The 20,323-nt window shown below is 55.7% G+C and overlaps 1 protein-coding gene across 4 annotated transcripts in view; it reads right to left on the bottom strand.

Annotated features, from left to right (window-relative positions):
• The window catches only part of IFT122 (intraflagellar transport 122), a 65,808-nt gene that overhangs the window by 18,883 nt on the left and 26,602 nt on the right, over positions 1-20,323 (bottom strand). For 3 of the 4 annotated variants that reach the window (XR_009690401.1, XM_061128896.1, XM_061128898.1), the window contains 6 exons: positions 19,596-19,733; positions 17,048-17,212; positions 13,572-13,769; positions 7,790-7,930; positions 4,136-4,189; positions 1,211-1,372 (listed from right to left, as the gene is read on the bottom strand). Coding sequence is in view for 3 of the 4 variants with exons in the window: in XM_061128896.1 (XP_060984879.1) it covers positions 1,211-1,372; positions 4,136-4,189; positions 7,790-7,930; positions 13,572-13,769; positions 17,048-17,212; positions 19,596-19,733 (858 nt within the window). In the remaining variant the exon portion in view is untranslated. The remainder of the gene's footprint in view (positions 1-1,210; positions 1,373-4,135; positions 4,190-7,789; positions 7,931-13,571; positions 13,770-17,047; positions 17,213-19,595; positions 19,734-20,323) is intronic. The other variant, XM_061128897.1, reaches the window with a different exon arrangement.

A 20,323-nucleotide genomic window follows, 5' to 3' on the forward strand; every position in this document is an offset into this window, starting at 1 on the left:
CAAGGAAGAGATGCGCTGGGGCCCGGTGCTCGGCCAGGTGCTGAGGACCTGCAAGTCCGGGGCTGCATCACAGCGACCCAGGTACCGCCGTTCGCCCGGGGCCTCACAGAGGCGCCGAAGAAGAGCGCGCAGCCATCCTCAGGAACAGAAGCGCAGGTGGACTGCGCGGAGGGCTTTCCGTCTTGAACTTGCCAGATAATTACCATGAACAGCCTCTAACTGCTGTGGCTGATGGCTCACTGAACATTCTGAGGCCATGAGGTTACTGGCAGACAGGGTAACAAGGGTACCTTCATGCGGAAGCTGAAGCTCCAACACTTTGGCCACCTGATGCGAAAAGCTGACTCTCTGGAAAAGACCCTGATGCTGGGAAAGGCAGGAGGAGAAGACCCTGATGCTAGAAGGCAGGGGGAGAAGGGGGCAACAGAGGATGAGATGGCTGGATGGCAGCACCGACTCAAGGGACTGACCAAGCTCTGGGAGACGGTGAAGGACAGGGAAGCCTGGCGTGCTGCCAAATCCGGGGGTCACAAAGAGTCGAACACAACTGAGTGACCAAATGAGAAGCTGTGGAAGGCAGACCTGGCTGCCCCAGGCGCCCACCGTCCTTCCACCTGCGCTCGGCCTGCGCGCCGCTGGGGGGCTCATTCTCACACAAGCCTTCAGGAGCTGCTCCGGGAAGACCCTGCATGCCTTGGAAGGCCCAGGCCTGGAGACCAGGCTTACCAGGGCCTCCACGTGCAGAGGACGTCAACCCTCCACCCCACACGCGCGACGGGGGTGGTGGGCCCGCACGTGGGCAGGGCCTCCGTCGAGGCGCCTCTGACACCCTGCATGAGGCCCGGCACTAACAGCACCCGGCACTCAGGAGGCCTTGGCCGGAGGGAGCCACACGGGCCCCGTGACGACAGCAGAGCCGGCTCAGGCCTGAGGACATAGACGCTCAGCGGCTTCCGACAGAGGCTGGAGGAAACTCGCGGGAGACAGAACCCCCAACCCTTACCAAGGGGATTCCGCTGGTTAGAACGCACCGTCCACTGGCTCTGGACCGCCACGCTCTGCCCCTTGTGACGTCAGCCTACAAGGCCGGCGGTGGGCCAGCTCTGCCCAGTGGCTGCCGACGGTCCCCCTGTTGACCAACCTGCCCACGCCCTTTCCGAGGCCGCAGCCACGGTCCATCCCACGCCGCGTCTGGGAAGGCGGCGGTTACCTTGGCGTACTCGAACATGCGCAGGTCCGTGTACATGTCGAGCGCGAGGTTCTCGTGCCCGCTCCTCTTGTACAGTTTGGCGGCCTCGTGGAACTTCCCCTGGTAGGAAAACACATCTGCCAGAAACAGGTCATTGTTGGTCTCTCCCCGCTTCTTCCGCTCCTGGAAAAATTAGAAGCACAGGAAATGGTCTCCGCAGCCGTGGCAGGAAGCGCCCTTCACAAAGGTTCGCCGTGGCTATTTCCAGTGAAGCCCCTGGGCCTTCCTACTGGAACCTACGCTTGGCTCCTGGGCTACTGTGTCTCTCACCTCCGTTTCTGGTGGGAATGCCTGACAACAAAAGCAGATTCCCCCCCACCCCCCGCCCACCCCCAGATGAGGGAAGATCAAAAGAGACGCAAACTTGTTTGTTTAATGGAAATTCCTCACAGCGGCTTCCTTAAATACCCTTCCAAGGAAATGACTGCATGGTTAGGATGGGGTGTCCTGCCCACTCCTGGGGACCCCCAAGCTCCAAGAAATCCCAAACTCCCAGGCCTGGTTTGGCTGGGCTGTGACTCATGATCACGGTGGACAGGGAGAGAAATTTTAGCATTTCCTCCTGAGAAAAAGACCAGCAACATAGGATAACGAGGCTTACATCCCTTTCACTGAAGAGAAGGTGAGCGACGCTGGGTGCTGAGCACCCACTAGACGTCGGGTACCCCTCAGCCAGGGTCGCGCTGCCGGAAGCCGAGCCTCGGGAGGGGGCAGGCAGGACCACACGGGGCTGGGATTGGACTTTGTCTGACTCCAGATGCTCTTTGCTCTACATAATCCTGCCTTCGGAGACCAGTGACCGTCCCCAAGGACACACCTGTCGAGTGCCTGCCCCGCGTGGCACGCGTGATCGATGCGTACATGATCACACACACGCAGAGGCACAGCGGCTGAGGCTGACGAGCGAGCGGGGCCCTCCTCCCGCCGTGGTGGGGGACAGCCATTAGCCTGCAGCTCATGCTGTTTGTAAACACTTGGTGGCTCCCAGTCTCTCATCCCCGGCAGCTCCCCTTTGCTTGTATTCCAGCAAGTGCACCGCAGAGGAGGAACACGAGATGCTGAACCAAACTCCTAGACACGCTGGTGAAAGTTACAACAGCTGGAGGCAACAAGCCTCCCCACTGACAGAGAAGAATTTATAAAAACCAAAAGGCAAACAAACCCAAACTGTACATAGTTTACGCCAGTCAGCCAAATAAGCTGACTCCTAATAGTAGGAAATAAATTAAAATCTCGCAGTGAGATAAAGAAATAGGTTTTGCGGGGTGTGGAATTTAGGCCAAATCCGTTGCAGGCCCCAGAACCTCACTAGGATCAGAGCAAACGATTCCACAGGCTTAGCGAGTAAGAATCACATGGACAGACTCTCCCGCCTGCTCTCAGCCCAGCGGCAGCTCACTGACCCAAGAGGTGCCCAGTAAAGAACCTGGGTTCTTTGGAATAATGGCGAATGCCTAGAAGCAAGCCACTGAGGCCCCCAAGCAAACAAAACGGATCCTCGCTCAAAGGCCCTTTGCTCTTTTTTGCCCAGAGGTAGTTCTTCCAACTTTCCTCTGCCCAGCTCAGCACACGTCGGAAGACACTGCACATGTGATCTCAGGAAGACGTGATAAACGGCCAGACTTGGTCCTCACAGAGGCCAGTTACTTTTGCACCATGGCCTCGTCTTAAGATGCCTAGATCCAGACCGTTGACCTACAAACGCGGCCCCTGCTAGTCATAAGCAGCCCTGGCCACCATGGGTAGACGGCTCTGAACACCCCCTGCCCCGTGCAGGTAGGGATGGCACAGAAGACGCGCTGGAGGAGGGTGGGGGTCTGCAGGGCAACCTCCGGGAGCAGCTTCTTAGAAGGCGACACGGCCCAGACTAGAGACCGCAGGGGCCTGGAAGACGGAACTGGCTTGAATTCCAACCTGGCCTTCTGCCTTGAGGAGGCAGACACAGCCTCCCTGAGCCTTAGTTTTATTTCTCAAATAGGGATACAAAGAGCAGCTGCCTCGTGAAGCTGCTGTGAGGCTGTAAAATCGTGTACACGTGGCTCACGCGTGCGGCAGGGAGCAGGCACTCGACAAACGGCAGCGATCACCAGGCCGGGTCGGTTGTGAGCTCTGCAGGCCTCTCCTCCACGGGGCTCTCTGCCCAGGGGCGCAGCATGCAGCCTGGCCTGCGACAGGGGTTTATGATGCTGAACTGAGCCAGAGGGACGAGACATTTGCTGAATTTCTCGCGGCTTCCATATGTGAATTCAAATGTATCTCACATTCCCAGAGCCTCACAATAAATCTGTTCTGAAGCAGAAATACGTACACCTTTTCACAGACAGACGGCATGAAGAGACACCGGGATAGAGAGCAGTCTCCCATCCCCCAGCAAATGGTGCAGGTGGAACCAGCCTCTTGGGGCCCCCACCGCCCCCAGGGTGGCCGATGAGGAGGGCGGGCTATGGGGAGGGCTCAGTGTTCCGAGGGTACAGCCCTCCTCCCCAGGGCCTGTCCCGGGGGTGGGCGCAGACCACGTGCGTTTGGGAAACGCCGCCTCCACGGGCACGCTGTAGAGCCCTGGAGAGGGTGGTAACGAGCTAACAGGCGCTGTGAGCACGGAGTCCAGCTCCCGAGAACCTGTTTAACCAACCCCGCGAGGTCGGTCTCGTCCCATTTCCCAGGGGAGAAACCTGAGCTCAGACAGACGAGGCGCCCCCCTGGCTCACCCAGCCCCCAAGGGACAGTCTGGACTCCCGGCTCCCACGTGCCGGCCCCCTCCGCGTGGCGCCCTGCCCTCCCCCGGACACCCGTGGGCTCCTGCCACGTGTCCTCCAGGCGACCGCCCGCAAACCCCTGACGGCGCGTGTGTGCTGCCCTGAGAAGGAAGAACATTTCATCCTTTACCTCAATGCTGCTGATGAGCTCTAAATACCGGAGGTCTTGTACTCTGGTGAAGGCCTACAGGGGAAGAAATGAAAGAAAATCAGCTGCCTTCTGGGCTTCAAAAGTGGGTGATTGGTTGGGGGTGGGAAGTCGAGCTTTAGAAAGTGAGCCAGTGAAAGGGGGGTGGGGGAAGAAGCGAGCACTGATTAATCACCCGGCGTCTGGGAGGGTTCTGCCAGTCACGGAGGCGGGGCTTTCTCTACGGGATTAGTCCATGCAAAGGACGCATCACTCGCTTTGGGATTAGGTCAACAAAACCTGGATGGTGCAGTTGGCAGTGGGGCTGGCTTGGGGGATTCTCTATGCACAAGGGAGGACCAGGTGTACGAAGCCTCTGAGGCAGCGATATTGGGGGGGTGGGGGGGGCAGGGACCGACCGAGGAGAGACCATGTCCACCCTAGTGACCGGGACGGAGCGTGGGAGACAGCCATGCCTTCCGCAGGGCACAAACACAGGGCGGCACTGAGGGAGGGGACGGGGGCAGAGCTGAGGAGGAACAGACACGGCTTCTGGAAGGAAGGGGGAGGCGGGCAATGAATCACTCCTCGTCCCTGGAAGCAAACTCTTACGTAAACCTGACAGGTGCAACTTGCCGTGGACTCACTGTAAAGCCAGAGATTTCAACCCATGGGCTACCAGAACACTCTAGGCAGCCTTCAGCAGGAGAATGGCTGTTTGCTAAGCCTCTCTTGCGGCTTTCAGATCCCGCAAGGGCTGGAGTGGAGCACAGCCCACCCATCAGGAGGCTCTTCATGGGCTTTTGCTGCCAGCATCCTCCCAGGAGTGCTCCTCCGCAGCATCCCATGGGAGACGGGCTGACACACGCCTGCAGGAGGCAGCAGATCCAGGAGCCTTAGAACAACCACCCCAGCCGACCGCCCCCTTTGCTTAGCTGCATGACACCCTCCATCCTAAAAGGCCGGGGAAGTGGGCAGGTCATCCAGCCTCCAGCTGCCTCACGGATGACCACAGAGCGACTTCATCTTTTCATCCTGCAGGGCCAGGCGTCCTGTCAGGGGCTGGAGACCCAGAGCCCGCAACGACCTGGCCTGTGCTCCCTTCTGCAGTTCAGGGGCCCATATTCTAAAAGGGGAGGCAGGCAGGTGAAAGAGAACACGAAACCTGCCTGAGCCAAGAGCCGAACACTTGCAAACTGGACGCCCTGGAGAACGCAGACTTACTGACTGGCAACGGGCAGTGGTGGGAGGCAGGACTCAGCAAAGCTCTGAGGGGCAGGAAGCTGACAGACGGCACCCCTGGAGAGGGGTCCCCTGAAGGGGCCAGGCAGGCATCACGTGAGCAAAGGGAGGGACGGCTCAAAACAGCCATCTCCACGCAGGCTCTCATAAGCCACCGTCCAGATCCGGGCTTCCGGAAGCAACGTGACAGGAACGTCCGGCCAAGCGGCAGACAGGAAAGAAGGAGCCCTCAGGGTCTCAGTCCTGGCTGGGGGCCTGAACCTGCCCTGGCCCCACCTCCAGGCTGCCAACAGCTTTCTCCAGACGGGGCAAGGTAGCAGGTCCTCTCTGCAGGCCGTCTAGGTCTGCTCTGCTGGGATTCCAGGCCTTGCCACCGTGAGAAACCTGTCTCCCAGTTCCCTCAGCCCTGACACATTCTGCAGAGTCAGGGTGCCCTGGTCGGAGGGGTCAGAGTCACAGGCCCCGGATAACCTCAGGGAGGTGTGGGAACAGAGTTCTGGTGAGGCTGCCGGCCGGCAGGCCAGGCAGCTCTCCTGCGCCACCTAGTGGAGGCGCTGGCCTATCACAGGGACCCACCCTGCACCCTCCAGCGCCTGGGAGTCTTTGCAAAGCAGCAAATCGCAGCCTGGCGGTTCGGAATCTGGCTAAAATGATCAAGTTCCAGACTAGGGTTAAAATTCTGTGGGCTTCACACAATAATCTCTATTCTCAGGGAGGGTTTGGGGGATACAACATGGGGAGGGAGGAATCTCAGATTAGTTCTTGTCCAATCAAACATCTGCTGAGCTCCTAATGGTCTGAGGTACTGTGCTAAGCGGGCTTCCCAGGTGGCTCAGGGGTAAAGAACCCACCTGCCAATGCAGGAAATGCGGGTTCAAGGGGGTTCGACCCCTCGGTCAGGAAGATCGCTTGGAGAAGGAAACGGCAACTCCTTCCAGTATTCTTGCCTGGAGAATTCCACAGACAGAAGAACCTAGCAGGCTACACTGCATGGGGTCGCAAAGAGTCAGACACGACTGAGCAACTGAACAATTGCGCTAGGCAGTGCTGGCTGAGTCTGGGAAGAAACTGATGCCTAGCTCCTGGGCATAAGGAACTGACGACCTCTAACGAAGACTTCTCACTGCAATCCAGGCTAAAAACAAACAAAACACCGTATAGGACTCCTGTGTCATCCTTCACCCCTCCTGGCATTTCTAGGGGGCTGCGGGGGGTGGGGGGGAGGGTTGGTAGTGGTGGAAACCCCTCCACGGACTTGCCTCCTCTGTCCTCTGAGTTCTCAAGAATCCCTAACAGCCCTCCCTCCTCTGTTACCACTTTTCTGACACTTAGTAGATCTAAGACACAGATAATTACTACATCATGATAATCTTACTCATTTTAATCACGGCCAGCTTTTGGCCAACCACTGCTAGTTTTAGAACCCCTTCTCCCACGCGGGGGTGAAGCCTCAGGACAGCAGGTCACCCAGGCGTCAGGCGGTGTTCTCCCCGTCCTGCTGAGGGAGTGGGGGGACGAGGCTCCCTGGGGCCTGCCAGCCCAAGCGGGCACAGCTGTGCCCAGCCAGGCTGCCGAGTCACCAGCCAGCCCATGCGGGCACTGCACCCCCAGCCAGCCCACGCGGCCACTGCAGCCCCCAGCCCGCCTGCCCAGTCCCGGCCCGATCTCCATCCACTCTCTTCTCAGAGGCAGCAGCCTCAGCCGAGCACAGGGCGGGCACCACCCTCTTCTGCAGCCCCCTGCCCGCCAGCTGGGGGTACGGGCTGAGGACCTGGTCCATGGACCGTGGGAAGAAAAAGAGGGGAGGGGGAAGGGGGGGGACACAACTGGAAGCCACCCATTCCCCCGCCTCAGGTTCCAGATGAAAACCTGTCTCAGAGAGACGTGGCCGGGCTTTTTCTAACGTGTGGAAAGGGGGCAAATGTCTTCAAGCATTTCTGGAGTTTTAACAGGCTCAGCCAGGCAACACCACCGTGAAGAGAGGCTGTAAACCAGGCCGGAAAGGTGTCTGTGGAGTGACACTGGGTCAGAATCAGAGAACCCGACCATTTCGTCCAGTGGCCCTAGCGGAGCCCCGAGAAGAACCGCGCCGTGTAATAAACGGCCTAATACCGGTAAGTGCTCTACCACCTCTGACTGCGTGCCGACGTGGGGCAGGAGTTGACTGGGCACGGATGAGCACTAACAAGGCTGACGGCAGACGCTAGAGGATGCCCCTCTGTGTTGGGCTTTATAGGTCCCTTCAAGTCTGTGAGAAGGGGGACTGTGGTCACCCAGTTCAAACACGTGAGCAACCTCAGCAAGGCTGCGAGCGGCTGAGCTGGGGCCCCGGCACAGGCCAGTCTGAGCCCAGAGCCCAGGACAGTAGGCTTTGGCCTTCACAAGGGGCCCTGGCTTGTGCGGACGGACGCTCACCTTCTTCGCTGTCTCAAGCTCCAGTCCTTCCAGGGCTTCCATGGCCAGCTCGCGCCAGTCGGTGTCTGTCACGCCCAAGCAGGCGATCTGGTAGGCTTCTCGGAACATCTTCCTGTCCAGGTACTGGTACATCGGCGCAGACTGGAGGGTTCGGCAACAGAGAGAAGACTGCTCTCAGAGCAACGCGCAGAGTCAGAGGCACACGAAGCCTGACCCTGCAGAGCTGGGCCGCAGAGACCCGCCGCACCCAGCTCAGGGTCCCCCCGGCCCCGCTGACGGCCTTCCGTCCGGCCCCTCTGTTCACAGCCACTGAACCATCGTGTTCACAGCACAAGCCTCCGCTCGCCTCCCCTCCACCCTCACTGGCTGCCCCCACCTCCAGGGTTGGGGGGGGAGAGGGGGGCCTCATTACACGATGTCACCCTCACCTGGATTGCCTTTGCCCCCCTCATTCTTTGCAAAGTACCTAAGTCAATTTGTTAGTCACTCAGTTGTGTCCAACTCTTTGCAACCCCATGGACTGTAGCCTGCCAGGCTCCTCTAACCATGGAATTTCCCAGGCAAGAATCCTGGAGTAGCTTGCCATTCCCTTCTCCAGGGGATCTTCCTGATCCAGGGATCCAACCTGGGTCTCCCGCACTGCAGGCAGATTCTTTACCATCTGAGCTATCAGGGAAGCTCAAGTCACTTCACAGGCTCTGTTAAAATGTCACTTCTCCCAGAAGGTCCTCACTGACCCCTCAAGGAAAGGGGTCTTCTCCTTGTCCCGACCTCAGGTTCTATCTTAATTACCAGCCTGTGCCCTCAAGGCTTGCGCAACCCGAGGGTGGCAGCGGCGTTTGACTGACCTCCCCCAGCAGGCCCTCAGTCTCCGTCTAATGCCTGTTCACTCTGCTGAAGGAATGAACGACATTACCAGGAGGAAGGGGCCTGGGATGGCCTCCTATGAAGGCGGCTGAGAAACCTGCGGATCCCAAGAAAGGCTGCCCTCTCCTCATCCCTGGCACTGGGAACCTTTCTCCCATCCCTCGCCTGGGAAGGGCTGCCTTGCCCTGACACCTGTGAATGGTTCCTAACAACTTCTCTTTTTAGGTTTCCGAAGTGCTTTTGGAGTCCCACAGCCCTGGGTGGTAGGTGTTGTTGATGTTTGGTACCTCAGTCGTGTCGGACTCTTTGCAACTCCATGGACTGCAGCACACCAGGCTTCCCTGTCCTTCACTATCTCCTGGAGCTTGCTCAAACTCATGTCCATTGAGTCAGTGATGCCATCCAACCACTTCATCCTCTGTCGCCCCCTTCTCCTCTTGCCTTCAGTCTTTCCCAGCATCAGGGTCTTTTCCAATGAGTCGGGTCTTCGCATCAGGTGGTTAAAGTATTGGAACTTCAGCATCAGTCCTTCCAGTGAACATTCAGGGTTGATTTCCTTTAGTATTGACTGGTTGGATCTCCTTGCTGTCCAAGGGACTCTCAAGGGTCTTCTCCACAGTTTGAAAGCATCAGTTCTTTGGAGCTCAGGTGTCATTATCCCCTGACTACTGCCCAGAGACTGAGGCTCAAGTGACCTGTTAAGGACCCAGAAGTGGAGCGTGGAAGCCTGGGGGTTGGACTGGGGGCAACCTGACCAAGTTCTATGCCCCTCTCCGCTTCATGTGTGTGTGTGTTCTCTTGCACATGAAAACAAGTGTAAACTGGGCCCTGGTGGCTTCCACAACAAAAGGCCAGTCAGTGGGCTGAGGTGCTGCCCCTGCCCAGGCCTCCCAGGCAGTGGACATCAATCAGCCAGCACTTCTGTGCTAATCACTCCCAAATGTGGGGCTGGAAGTGCTGTTTTCTCCATTCCCGGCCTTTATCTTAGAAATTTCCTGGCCTGTTTTCTTAGCTTTAGACTGAAGGAAACAGCAGCAAGATTGCTCTGACAGCAAGATTGCTTCTGAATGCTCACCTTTTCCGCCTGGCGGCCCCACCCAGCTCTCCTCCCTGGAGGCTGGCAGCAGGGTGTGAAGCCGGGAGTGGTCCAGCTAGAATCCTGGCCTGGCGAGGCCACATCCTAGCTGAGGGATTTGGGGTCAACGGGTCAGCTTCTGTTTCCATGCCCTGCCCAGCCCACTGGCGACCAGCGCATTAAGAATGGGAAGGTACCGGGAGAAAGGGAGCCTGCTCCCTCCCGCGCCGCATTTCTCAGCACAGAACACACCTGCGGCTTCTCTCCGTCCTTCCAAGCCTTCCTGGGTTCAGATCAAGCGTCACCACCTCACAGAAGCCTCTGCAAACTCCCCGAGAACAAGGAGCTTTCCTTTCTAAATTCCTCTGGTGGACCACCTTTGTTCCAATTTAGTTGTTTTGTAGTGTTTGCTATTTAAAGATCGGGAATAATAATCATAGGAATTGGGCCAGACAAAATCTGAAAGATGGACACATTGAGCTCCACTGCACAGAAGAGTGAGGCCCCCAGAGGGAGAGGGGCTGCTCCAGGCCGGGGCTGGTTAGGGGGCAGGGTCAGAACTCAAAGCTGGTTGTCTCCCCTCAGGGGCCCCCCAGGTGGAGCCCCACGAGGGTGGGACGGGGACACAGATGAGCACGGAAGCCATGGCTGAGACACGGGCTGGCCTGGGAGGCGCCATCTGAGAACAGGCGCTTTAAAAGTATTCAAACCGAACAAATGCCCTCTGAGCTCTGCTCCATTTCACTGTCGCATTCCAAGCATGAAGTCACCGCCGCCCCAAGAAGCCAGCCCAACCCGGGGCTCGCCGCTCTACTTGGCAGTCCTGATGAACCCGTTCTTGCACAAGATGATGTCAGTTTCGAAAGGAAACCAGAAATCCCCAGAGCGGGCCTGCTGCTTTCTCCCTCGCCTCTAGGCCAAAACCACAGGCCGGCTGGAGGCAGGGGTGACAGATAAATCGCCTTTGTCTTGGGGCTGCCTCTCCTGACCCCTGGCAGCTCCGAGCTGCTGCGTCAGCAGGACGGCCCTGGTGCGGCCCCGGGGGCCCTGGCTCCTGAATCTGCAGGGCTTGGCAGAGGTGCCCAGGGCTGCCCCTCCAGCTCCTCTGGGCCGGCCACAATCAGGGAGCAGTGAACTGTCCTTTATCTTCGAGGACAGGGCGGCAGCGCTGGAGGAAAACTCGAGCTCAGCGCGGCCTGTCTGCTCGATGGAGGAAGGCTGAGTTTCTAGCGGCTGTGGGGCCAGGGCACGGGCTGGGGGCAGACGAGGACTGCGGGGAAACGGTCCTGCGGGGTGGGGGGAGCAGTTCTTGCCCCTCCTCCTGCCCCGATTCCACCCATCTCTCCCCTCCTTTCTTTGGCTTTCTTGTTTGCGCTCTCCTCTTCCTCAGATCTGAATTCCACTACCATGTACTGAATAATTGCCCTGTGTCAGGCTCTATTCATTCCGAAGCAGTAAGTAACAAGGGTATCATCGTCAGTTTAGAGGGAGAAGCAGACCCCAGCTCTGCCCTGTACAAGAAGCCAAGGGACCTCCCTAGTGGTCCAGTGGTTGAGACTCCGCACTTCCAGGGCAGGGGGTGTGAGTCTGATCCCTGGCCGGGGGGACTAGGATGTCACATGCCTCCTGGCACAGCAAAAAAAAAAACAACAAAGCTAAAGCAGGGAGCATGAGTGAAGGTGAGACGTCTGGAGGGGGTGCAGAGGGACAGAACCCAGCTAAAGTGCGATCTGGAGACATGTCTACAAATCTCCACTTGGCTGTGACCTTTGACCCAGCAATTTTCACTCCGAAGAATGTATACCAGTGAGCTCTAGTGCGACTGGTGCAAAGACCTGGCTGGGAAGATGCCTGCCACCTACAGGAGCAAAGAAGCTGTAAACGGCATGACTGTCCAACTGGCTGAGTACATCGTGGACACTGTGAGACAGAACAGAAAGCAAGCATCAGAAACAGGAGGGCAGGGCTTCCCTGCTGGATCAGTGGTGAAGAATCTGCCTCCCAAGGCAGGAGACACCGGGTTCGATCCCCGACCTGGGAAGACCCCACATGCCGCAGAGCAACTAAGGCCGTGCGCCACGGCGACTGGGCCCGCGCACCCTAGGGCCCATGCCCCGCAACAAGAGGAGCCCCCAGAATGAGAAGCCCACGGACTGCCAACTAGAGAGTGGCCCCTGCTCTCCGCAACTCGAGAAAAGCCTGTGCGGCGACGAGGACCCGCACAGACAGAAAAAATTAAGTAATTAAATTAAAAACAAAAACCAATGGGGCAGCGGGAAGCCGGTGTGGTTATAACAAAGGGCAACCCAACACTGGGCCTCGTGAGCTGGAAGTGCCGGTGCCGCGCAGCTACCCAGGTGATAGATTTTGTACAGTGGTTCTGCAAACTGCTACCAGTGAGGTCACCTCAGCAAGTGGTTACAAAAGATGTCCGTCTGACTTCCTCCGAGTACATGTGCCTCTACAATCACCTCAGTATTCTGAATTCTAGAGAAGCATGTTTACTGATGTGGAGCCGTGTTTCCAGTAGATCGCTGGGTGGAAAAGCCCAACTACTAGGTGATGGCCAATAACGCCTACAAAGTGATGGGTCTGCAAACATGTAAGATTAGGTTAACTAGAAGACGGAGGTGAGGGGAGGTGATTACAAGTCTCTCTCTCTTATTTAAAATCTGCATTCAGTGAAAATATGGTAAAGCTGAGGTTTCATCTACAGGAGCAATACTTAGAGACAAAAATCACAAAACAGTATTTACAGTATGGTTCCACTTTTGCTTCAAAATGTTTACATAAAATCATATACTCAGAAGTGTGTTTTATGCGTCTATTATATACACATATAGAAATGGTCTAGGGCATATATTCTACAATATTTAAGATGACTCTCGGGAGGAGGCGTCCCTGGTGGCTCAGTAGTAAAGCATCTGCCTGCCAATGCAGGAGACATGGGTTCAATCCCTGGTTCAGGAAGATCCCAGATGCTGAGAAGCAACTAAGCCTGTGAACCCCAACTATTGAGCCTGTGCTCTAGAGCCTGGAAGCCGCAACCACTGAAGCCCAAATGCCCTGGAGCCCATGTTCTGCAACAAGAGAAGCCCCCGCGCCTCAGTTAGAGAGCAGCCCTCGCTCGCCGCAACTAGAGAAGTGCTCACGCAGCCATGAAGGCCCAGAACAGCCAAAAATGAATAAATAAATAAAAGAGTGATTCCCGGGAGTTCCCTGGAGTCCAGTGATTAGAGGGCTTCCCTGGTGGCTCAGCTGGTAAAGGATCCACCTGCAATGCAGGAGATCCTGGTTCAATCCCTGGGTTGGGAAGATACCTTGGAGAAGGGATAGGCTACCCACTCCAGTATTCTTGCCTGGAGAATCCCATGGACAGAGGAGCTTCGCAGGCTACGGTCCACCGGGTCACAGTAAGTAACAGTAATTAACAAGGGTATCATCGTCGGACACAACTGAGCGACTAAGCAGAGCACAGTGGTGATTAGGAGTCAGCGTGTTCACTGCCGGGGCCCAGGGTGGCTCCCTGGCTGGGGAACTAAGGCCTCACAAGCCGCATGCACGGCTCTCAGTGAAGCGCAGTCTGCCACCAGACGACCATCCTACCTCCCCTGTCCTTCCCGGGGAGGGGGTCAGAAAGGCATGGAGGCTCAGAGAGGCTGAGCTGCCTGCCCACAGACACGCAGGCTGCAAAGGGTCCAGGTCCAGAGCGCCTCCCGCCTGACTGCGGCTGCGGCTGCCACGCACGTCTCTCCACCCTGTCTCCTCTCCACTCCCTCCCTGGCGGCCCCGGGCTCCAAGGCCCTGCCCCGGCTGGGGGCCGACAGGCTGCCAGCTTACCTGTGGCACCTCCACGGCTGACATGGAGAAGATGTGGAGGCAGAAGATCTTGGAGCCGTTGTAGCCAACCACGAAGCCCTGCAGCTTCTGCTGGTGCACCGGGAAGGTGCTGGCCTTGATGTTGAGGTAGCCGCCGCCTGAGAAGCAGAGCATGTCCTCACACTGGGTGTTCCAGGCCACACTGTTGGCGTTCGGCTCCTGCGGGCAAGGGACGGTGAGGGGACGGCTCCAGTCCTACACTCCACCAGGGACTGGCTCCCTAAAGTCTGCACCACACTAAGCTGCTAACACGGGTTAGAGGGAAGGTTGGGAGAGAAGGGATCAGACACAAAATGGACAGCACAGAGGAGGGGCAAGCTCCTCTCTGCACTTCGTGTGCTGGAATTCTTCAGGTAAGCATCACTTCTGAAAAAATTATTATCCCCAAAGATTAATCATTACATAGGAAGTAAGAAAATCAGCAAAGTGGGATCTAGTTCTATTAAAGAATGAATAAACAAAGCTAGTCATGGAAGATTTAAAGGGATAGATCCCAAACAATTACCACTGATTGTTTGGGGGTAGCTGAGATTGTGGGTAATTTTTTATTTTCTACATTTTTTTGTTTGCCTCAAATTTCCTTTTGGTCATGAATGTCTATTGTTTTTTATAATAAGAAAGAGAACAGTGAGTTATTTTAAAAGTAGAAAATAATATATTGTCTCTGCGCTGACAATCCACACATGTAAAATCCTTCAAGCTAAGTTTCAACAGTACATGAACAAAGAACTTTAAAATGTACGAGCTGGACTTGGAAAAGGCAGAGGAACCAAAGGTCAAATTGCCAACATCTGCTGGATCACAGAAAAGGCAGGAGAATTGCAGAAAAACATCTACTTCTGCTTCATGGACTATGCTAAAGCCTGTGGATCACAACAAACTGTAGAAAATTCTTAAAGAGACAGGAATACCAGACTACCTTACCTGTCCCCTGAGAAACCTGTATGCAGGTCAAGAAGCAACAGTTAGAACTGGACTTACAACAACAGACTGGTTCAAAATTGGGAAAGGAGTGCATCAGGGCTCTATATTGTCACTTTGCTTATTTAACTCATATGCAGAGTACATCATACAAAAGGCCAGGCTGGATGAAGCACAAGCTGGAATCAAAACTGCTGAGACAAATATCAACAACCTCAGATATGCAGATGATACCACTCAAAAGGAAGAAAGTGAAGAGGAACTAAAGAGCCTTCTGATAAAGGTGAAAGAGGAGAGTGAAAAAGTCAGCTTAAAACTCAACATTCAAAAAACTAAGATCATGGCATTTGGTCCCATCACTTCATGGCAAATAGATGGGGAAACAATGGAAACAGTGAGAGATTTTACTTTCTTGGGCTCCAAAATCACTGCAGATTGTGACTGCAGTCATGAAATTAAACAACACTTGCTACTTGGAAGAAAAGCTATGACCAGCCTAGACAGCATATTAAAAAGCAGAGACATTATTTTGCCGACAAAGGTCCATCTAGTCAAAGCTATGGTTTCTCCAGTGGTCATGTATGGATGTGAGAGTTGGACCATAAAGAAGGCTGAGGGCCAAAGAATTGATGCTTTCGAACTGTGCTGTTGGAGAAGACTCTTGAGAGTCCCTTGGAAAGCAGGGAGATCCAACTAGTCAATATGAAATGAAATCAACCCTAAATATTCATTAGACAGACTGAAGCTCCAATGCTTTGGCCATCTGATGCGAAGAGCCAACTCACTGGAAAAAGATCCGGAGGCTGGATAGATTGAGGGCAGGAGGAGAAGGGGTCGACAGAGGATGAGATGGTTGGATGGCATCACTGAATCAAAGGACCTGAGTTTGAGCAAACTCCAAGACATGGCGAAGGACAGGGAAGCCTGGCGTGCTGCAGTCCGTGGGATCACAGAGAGTTGGACATAACTTAGCAACTGAACAACTAAACTACAGTCACCCCAGGAGGCACCCCCGCCCTTCACTTCCCCTCAAAGTTTTCTGCTCAGCTCTGGAGCCCCAGGGACCAGTAGATGTTCATACCTTTCTGCTAGAACCTGTTATAATGACTGAGTTTATAATATACAAATATTATAATGTTTATAGTGAACATGGATTACTTTCATAATGAGTACAAATCAATGTAAGTGTTTTCCTTTGCAGGGGGCCAGGGCAGCAGAGAGGAGAAACAAATAGCTGAGAACATTCGTGTCTCCTGGCAACTTGGAGAATTACCTCCCCTGGCCTCCTGCAGAGCCCTCAGCAGGGCTGGGAAGGACACAGGCTCTTCCACTCCTGTTGAGGCTCAGCTGCAGATTCACAACTGGGGCCCTGCTAACCTAGTAACACCTCTAGCCGTGGGCATTGAGTCTGGGGAGAAGAGAATAACGCTGAGGGCCCTCTTCTGTGCCAGACGCTGAGCTAGGTTCTATGGCACCTTGTTTAGCCCTGCAGCAATTCTGTGAGGGGGCAAGTACCAGTTTCATTTTAGAGGTAAAGAGCAATCGAGGCTCAGAGATGGTCACTGACTTGCTCAAGAACGCACAGTAAGTGATGAAAGCAGGGGTGGAGGCAGGTCTGTCTGAAGATAAACCTTGTGCTCTTTCTTTCCTCAAAACCACTCTGGCTCCCGGTGATGGGGGCGAGTAGCTATGATGGAGTGGCCTCAGCCCAGCGGTAGCCAGGCATCCCCTTCCCAACCCGAGGCAGCACCCCTCTGCCGTGTTAATGCCGCTGCCGAGGACAGAGCACCCTGATGAAGGGACCTCACTCTGCCCACCACACAGGGAAAGCCGCAGCAGCTGAGGAAGCCAGTCAGGGGAGGGTTCAGCTCTGCGTGGAACTCGCTTCAGGCAAATGGCCTTGACCACCTACAAAGCCCTCAAGAGGCAAAGCGCAGCGCCCAGTCCAGCAGAAAGCCAGCCAGCACTGGGCATGGAGCCTGTGGGCCCTTTTCTCCGCTGACACTTCCTCCGGCCTAGGTGTTGTGTAAGCAGTGCCTATTCCCCCAAATACCCCACATCTGCCTGCTCCAGGGCATCCCTGTGAAATGGCTGAGGGAGGACTCCCCGCCACCCCCGCCACCCCTTTCAGGTGACAAAACTGGTCCTGTTCCCTGACTGTGTCTCAGGGCAATCGCAGATAGAGGCGGGCCTCCGGTCCGTGAGAAGCAGACTTTTCTGCTTCTTCAGATGTACGAAGAGCCCACACGGGCCCCACTGCGACTTACTATTACTCATTTACTGCTCACAGTAATCTTATAAGAAAGGTGTAACTTGCCCATCTCCCCAGTGTGGAAACCAATGCCCACAGGGCTCACCCAGCTCCTGCAGCTCGTGTATGAGGGGCGGGCTGGGCCAGGGCTCTCAGACTCTGTGCTTCTGCACCTCCCTGCTCCCCCAGAGCCCCTCCTGCGGGGCCGGGAAGCGAGGGGAGGGTCTCTAGCCCGAGGACCCTGTCCTGGGCACCGCGGGGTCACCTGGAAGAGCAGCTCCTTGGTGTGGATGTCGTACACCAGGCACATGTCGTTCTCGTCCACCACGGCCAACTTGTTGCGGGAGGCACTCATGTCCAGGCAGCGCACGGCGGTGGCCTGCTTCAGCAGGATGATGGCGAAGAGATTGTCCACAAAGATCTTGAGGATCTGGCAAAATTTCAGAGGGGAAAGTGTGAGTAACCATGGCCACAACACCCTGGAACACTGGCAGGTTGCTGGAACCCCACGTGCTCTACAGGCGCCATCGCCACTAACTGCACCAGAGGCTCTGTGGAGACGAGGAAAGGGAGAGGGCGTTCGCCACAGGGGACCTGAGTGTGGTCCACAGAGGCTGCCTAAGTAAAGACAGGCCCCGAGACACGACCGACCCACTCGAAGGTCTGCTTGACTGGGGACAGTCAACAACATCACCCAGAGTGAAGGATTAGAAGACAGCACAGAGCAAGAGCTGAGTCACCAACTCATGCAGGAAAAGGCTCCTGTAAACAGTGACAGACTTCTGGTGTAACCACAGCAAGAAGAGGGTGATGGTGAGGATGGGGAGGATGGGGAGGATGGTGGGGAGGATGGGGAGGATGATGGTGAGGAGAAAGGTGAGGATGCTGGGGAAGATGATAGGAAGGATGATGGGAAAGATGGTTGAGGATGATGGGGAGGATGGTGAGGAGGATGGGGAGGATGGAGAGGAGGATGGGGAGGATGGCGAGGAGGATGGCGGGGAGGATGGCAGGGAGGATGGAAAGGAGGATGGGGAGGATGATGGTGAGGAGAAAGGTGAGGATGCTGGGGAAGATGATAGGAAGGATGATGGGAAAGATGGTTGAGGATGATGGGGAGGATGGTGAGGAGGATGGGGAGGATGGAGAGGAGGATGGGGAGGATGGAGAGGAGGATGGCGGGGAGGATGGCGGGGAGGATGGAAAGGAGGATGGTGAGGAGGATGGTGAGGAGGATGGGGAGGATAGAGAGGAATATGGTGAGAATGGCAAGGATGATGGTGAGGACAATGGTGAGGATGATAGTGAGGGTGGTGAGGATGATGGTGAGGACAGTGAGTAGGGTGGTGCAGATGATAGGATGGTGAGGATAATGGTGAGTAGGATGGTGAGGATGATGGGATGACAACAAGGATGGTGAGGATGATGCTGAGGAGGATGGTGAGGACGATGGTGAGGATGGGGAGGAGGGTGGTGAGGACGATGGTGAGGATGGTGAGGAGGACGGCAAGGATGATGGTGAAGATGATGCTGAGGAGGATGGTGAAGAGGACGGTGAGGATGGGGAGGAGGATGGGGAGGACGATGGTGAGGACGATGGTGAGGATAGTGAGGATGATGGTAATGATGGTAAGAATGGCAAGGTGAGGACAATGGCGAGAAGGATAGTAAGGACGATGGTGATGATGGTGAAGATAGTAAGGATGATGGCAAGGATGGTAAGGATGATGGGTGAGAATAGTGAGGATGACGGTGAGGATGGTGAGGATGGAGAGGAAGATGATGAGGATGATGGGGAGGATGGGGAGGATGGGGAGGAGGAGGATGGTGAGGAGGAGGAGGAGGATGTTAACAACTACTATATATTGACTGTGTTTGACAGTCCTATGAAACATGGGCTGCAAAACATGCGGGTGAGCCATGTGGGAATCTCATTTTAAAATCTGAGCCTCAGAGAGGTGAAGGCACTTGCCCGGACCACACAGCCCGTGAGCTGCTAAGCACGCACACGGCCCCGGGAGCACCCGCCCACAGACCCAAGCTCTCCAGTCTTGCACTGGGAGCGGCAGTTGACAAGGAAGAAGCCAGCTCTCCTTCACTGTGGCGCTGACACTCTGCAGCCTCTGCTAATCTCATCCCCTACGACTTTCAGCCCCAGGAAAGGCCTAAGAAGCCTCAGCCACAGCCATCTGCTAGGCAGCTTGGCTCTCAGGCTTATGCAGTTATATTTTCCCTTTCAAATTTCCATGTGACCCACTTAGAACTTTCTTCTTTTGCGCAAAGAACACACACACATGTCTGTTCAACTTTTTGTAACCTAGATTTTCCACCTCTATTTGAGCATAGGGCCCATTTTCCTTGAAACACCTGGTAACAGCCTGAGGACTAGCACCCTCTGAGATGCAAGTTAGAACACATTACTTGATCCATTCACTGCTCTAACAGGCATCTGATCTAAGGAATGAGCTCCATCTCCCTCTCTGTGAAGACACTGAAACTGAATCTCCAACAAGTCTCCCACCTCCTGGGTGACGTTAAATCCACGAAGCCTCCATGGCAGCCCAGAGGCTGCAGAGCCAGCTCTGCCAGAACGTGGCATACTGAGTGGAGGCCACAATGGCTTTGGCTTGACACTGTCCCCATAAAACAGGATCCTGGGCTGCCCTCCAACGTGCCTGTGGGGCGAGGGGTGGGGGTGTGGCGGGGGAGTCCTTTTCTTGCCCCGGGAACCCACCGCGGGGTCACCACTAGTCTGGTTGCCCGTGTCTGCATGCAGATGACTGGCCTAATGGGAGACACGAGGGCGCACTCACCTGTCCGTTCTTCAGGCCGACCAACAGACCCTCCCTTCCCGGGGGGCCGCCGATCACCTTGATGTACCGAATGAGAGACTCCATCTGCCACTCCCGCTCCTTCACGCCGCGGAAGGACAGGCACTGCAGCCGCCTCTCCTAGAAAACAAGCGCAGCGCCAGGTGAGCGCCAGCAGGACAGGCGTGCCCGGGTGCCCAAGGAGCTCTGCCTTTGCCCGCAGGGTGAAAACTACCTCCACACTCAGTACCCACTGAACCCCATCTAGACCCTGTGCCTGGCAGCTTCACACAAGCCTTCCCCGCGGAGCCCAGCCCAGCCTCCATCTTCAACAGACCTCGGGGCAGCCACAGCCAGGGGCAGCACCGAAGCACATCTACAGCCTGTGGTACCCTACCCTTGGGCTTCCCAGGTGGCTCAGTGGTAAAGAATCCACCTGCGACACAACGGACACGGGTTCGATCCCTGGGTCGGGAAGATCCCCTGGAGGAGGGCACGACCACCCTCTCCAGTATTCTCGCCTGGACGGTCCCATTGGATAGAGGGGCTTGGTGGGCTACAGGCTGTGGGGTCACAGAGTCAGACATGACTCGGTGACTAAATAACAACAACAACCCTTCAACTGCTTTAATTTGAGATTTTTAGAGAGTTTTTTTTATAGTATCTCACATATGTGATTCCTAAAGGATTCCTTTCATTTTATCACTTCCAATGGGCCTAGTTTTGCAAAA

This window comes from Dama dama, chromosome 24 (genome assembly GCF_033118175.1).
Source record: "Dama dama isolate Ldn47 chromosome 24, ASM3311817v1, whole genome shotgun sequence".
NCBI classification, from domain to species: Eukaryota; Metazoa; Chordata; class Mammalia; order Artiodactyla; family Cervidae; genus Dama; species Dama dama.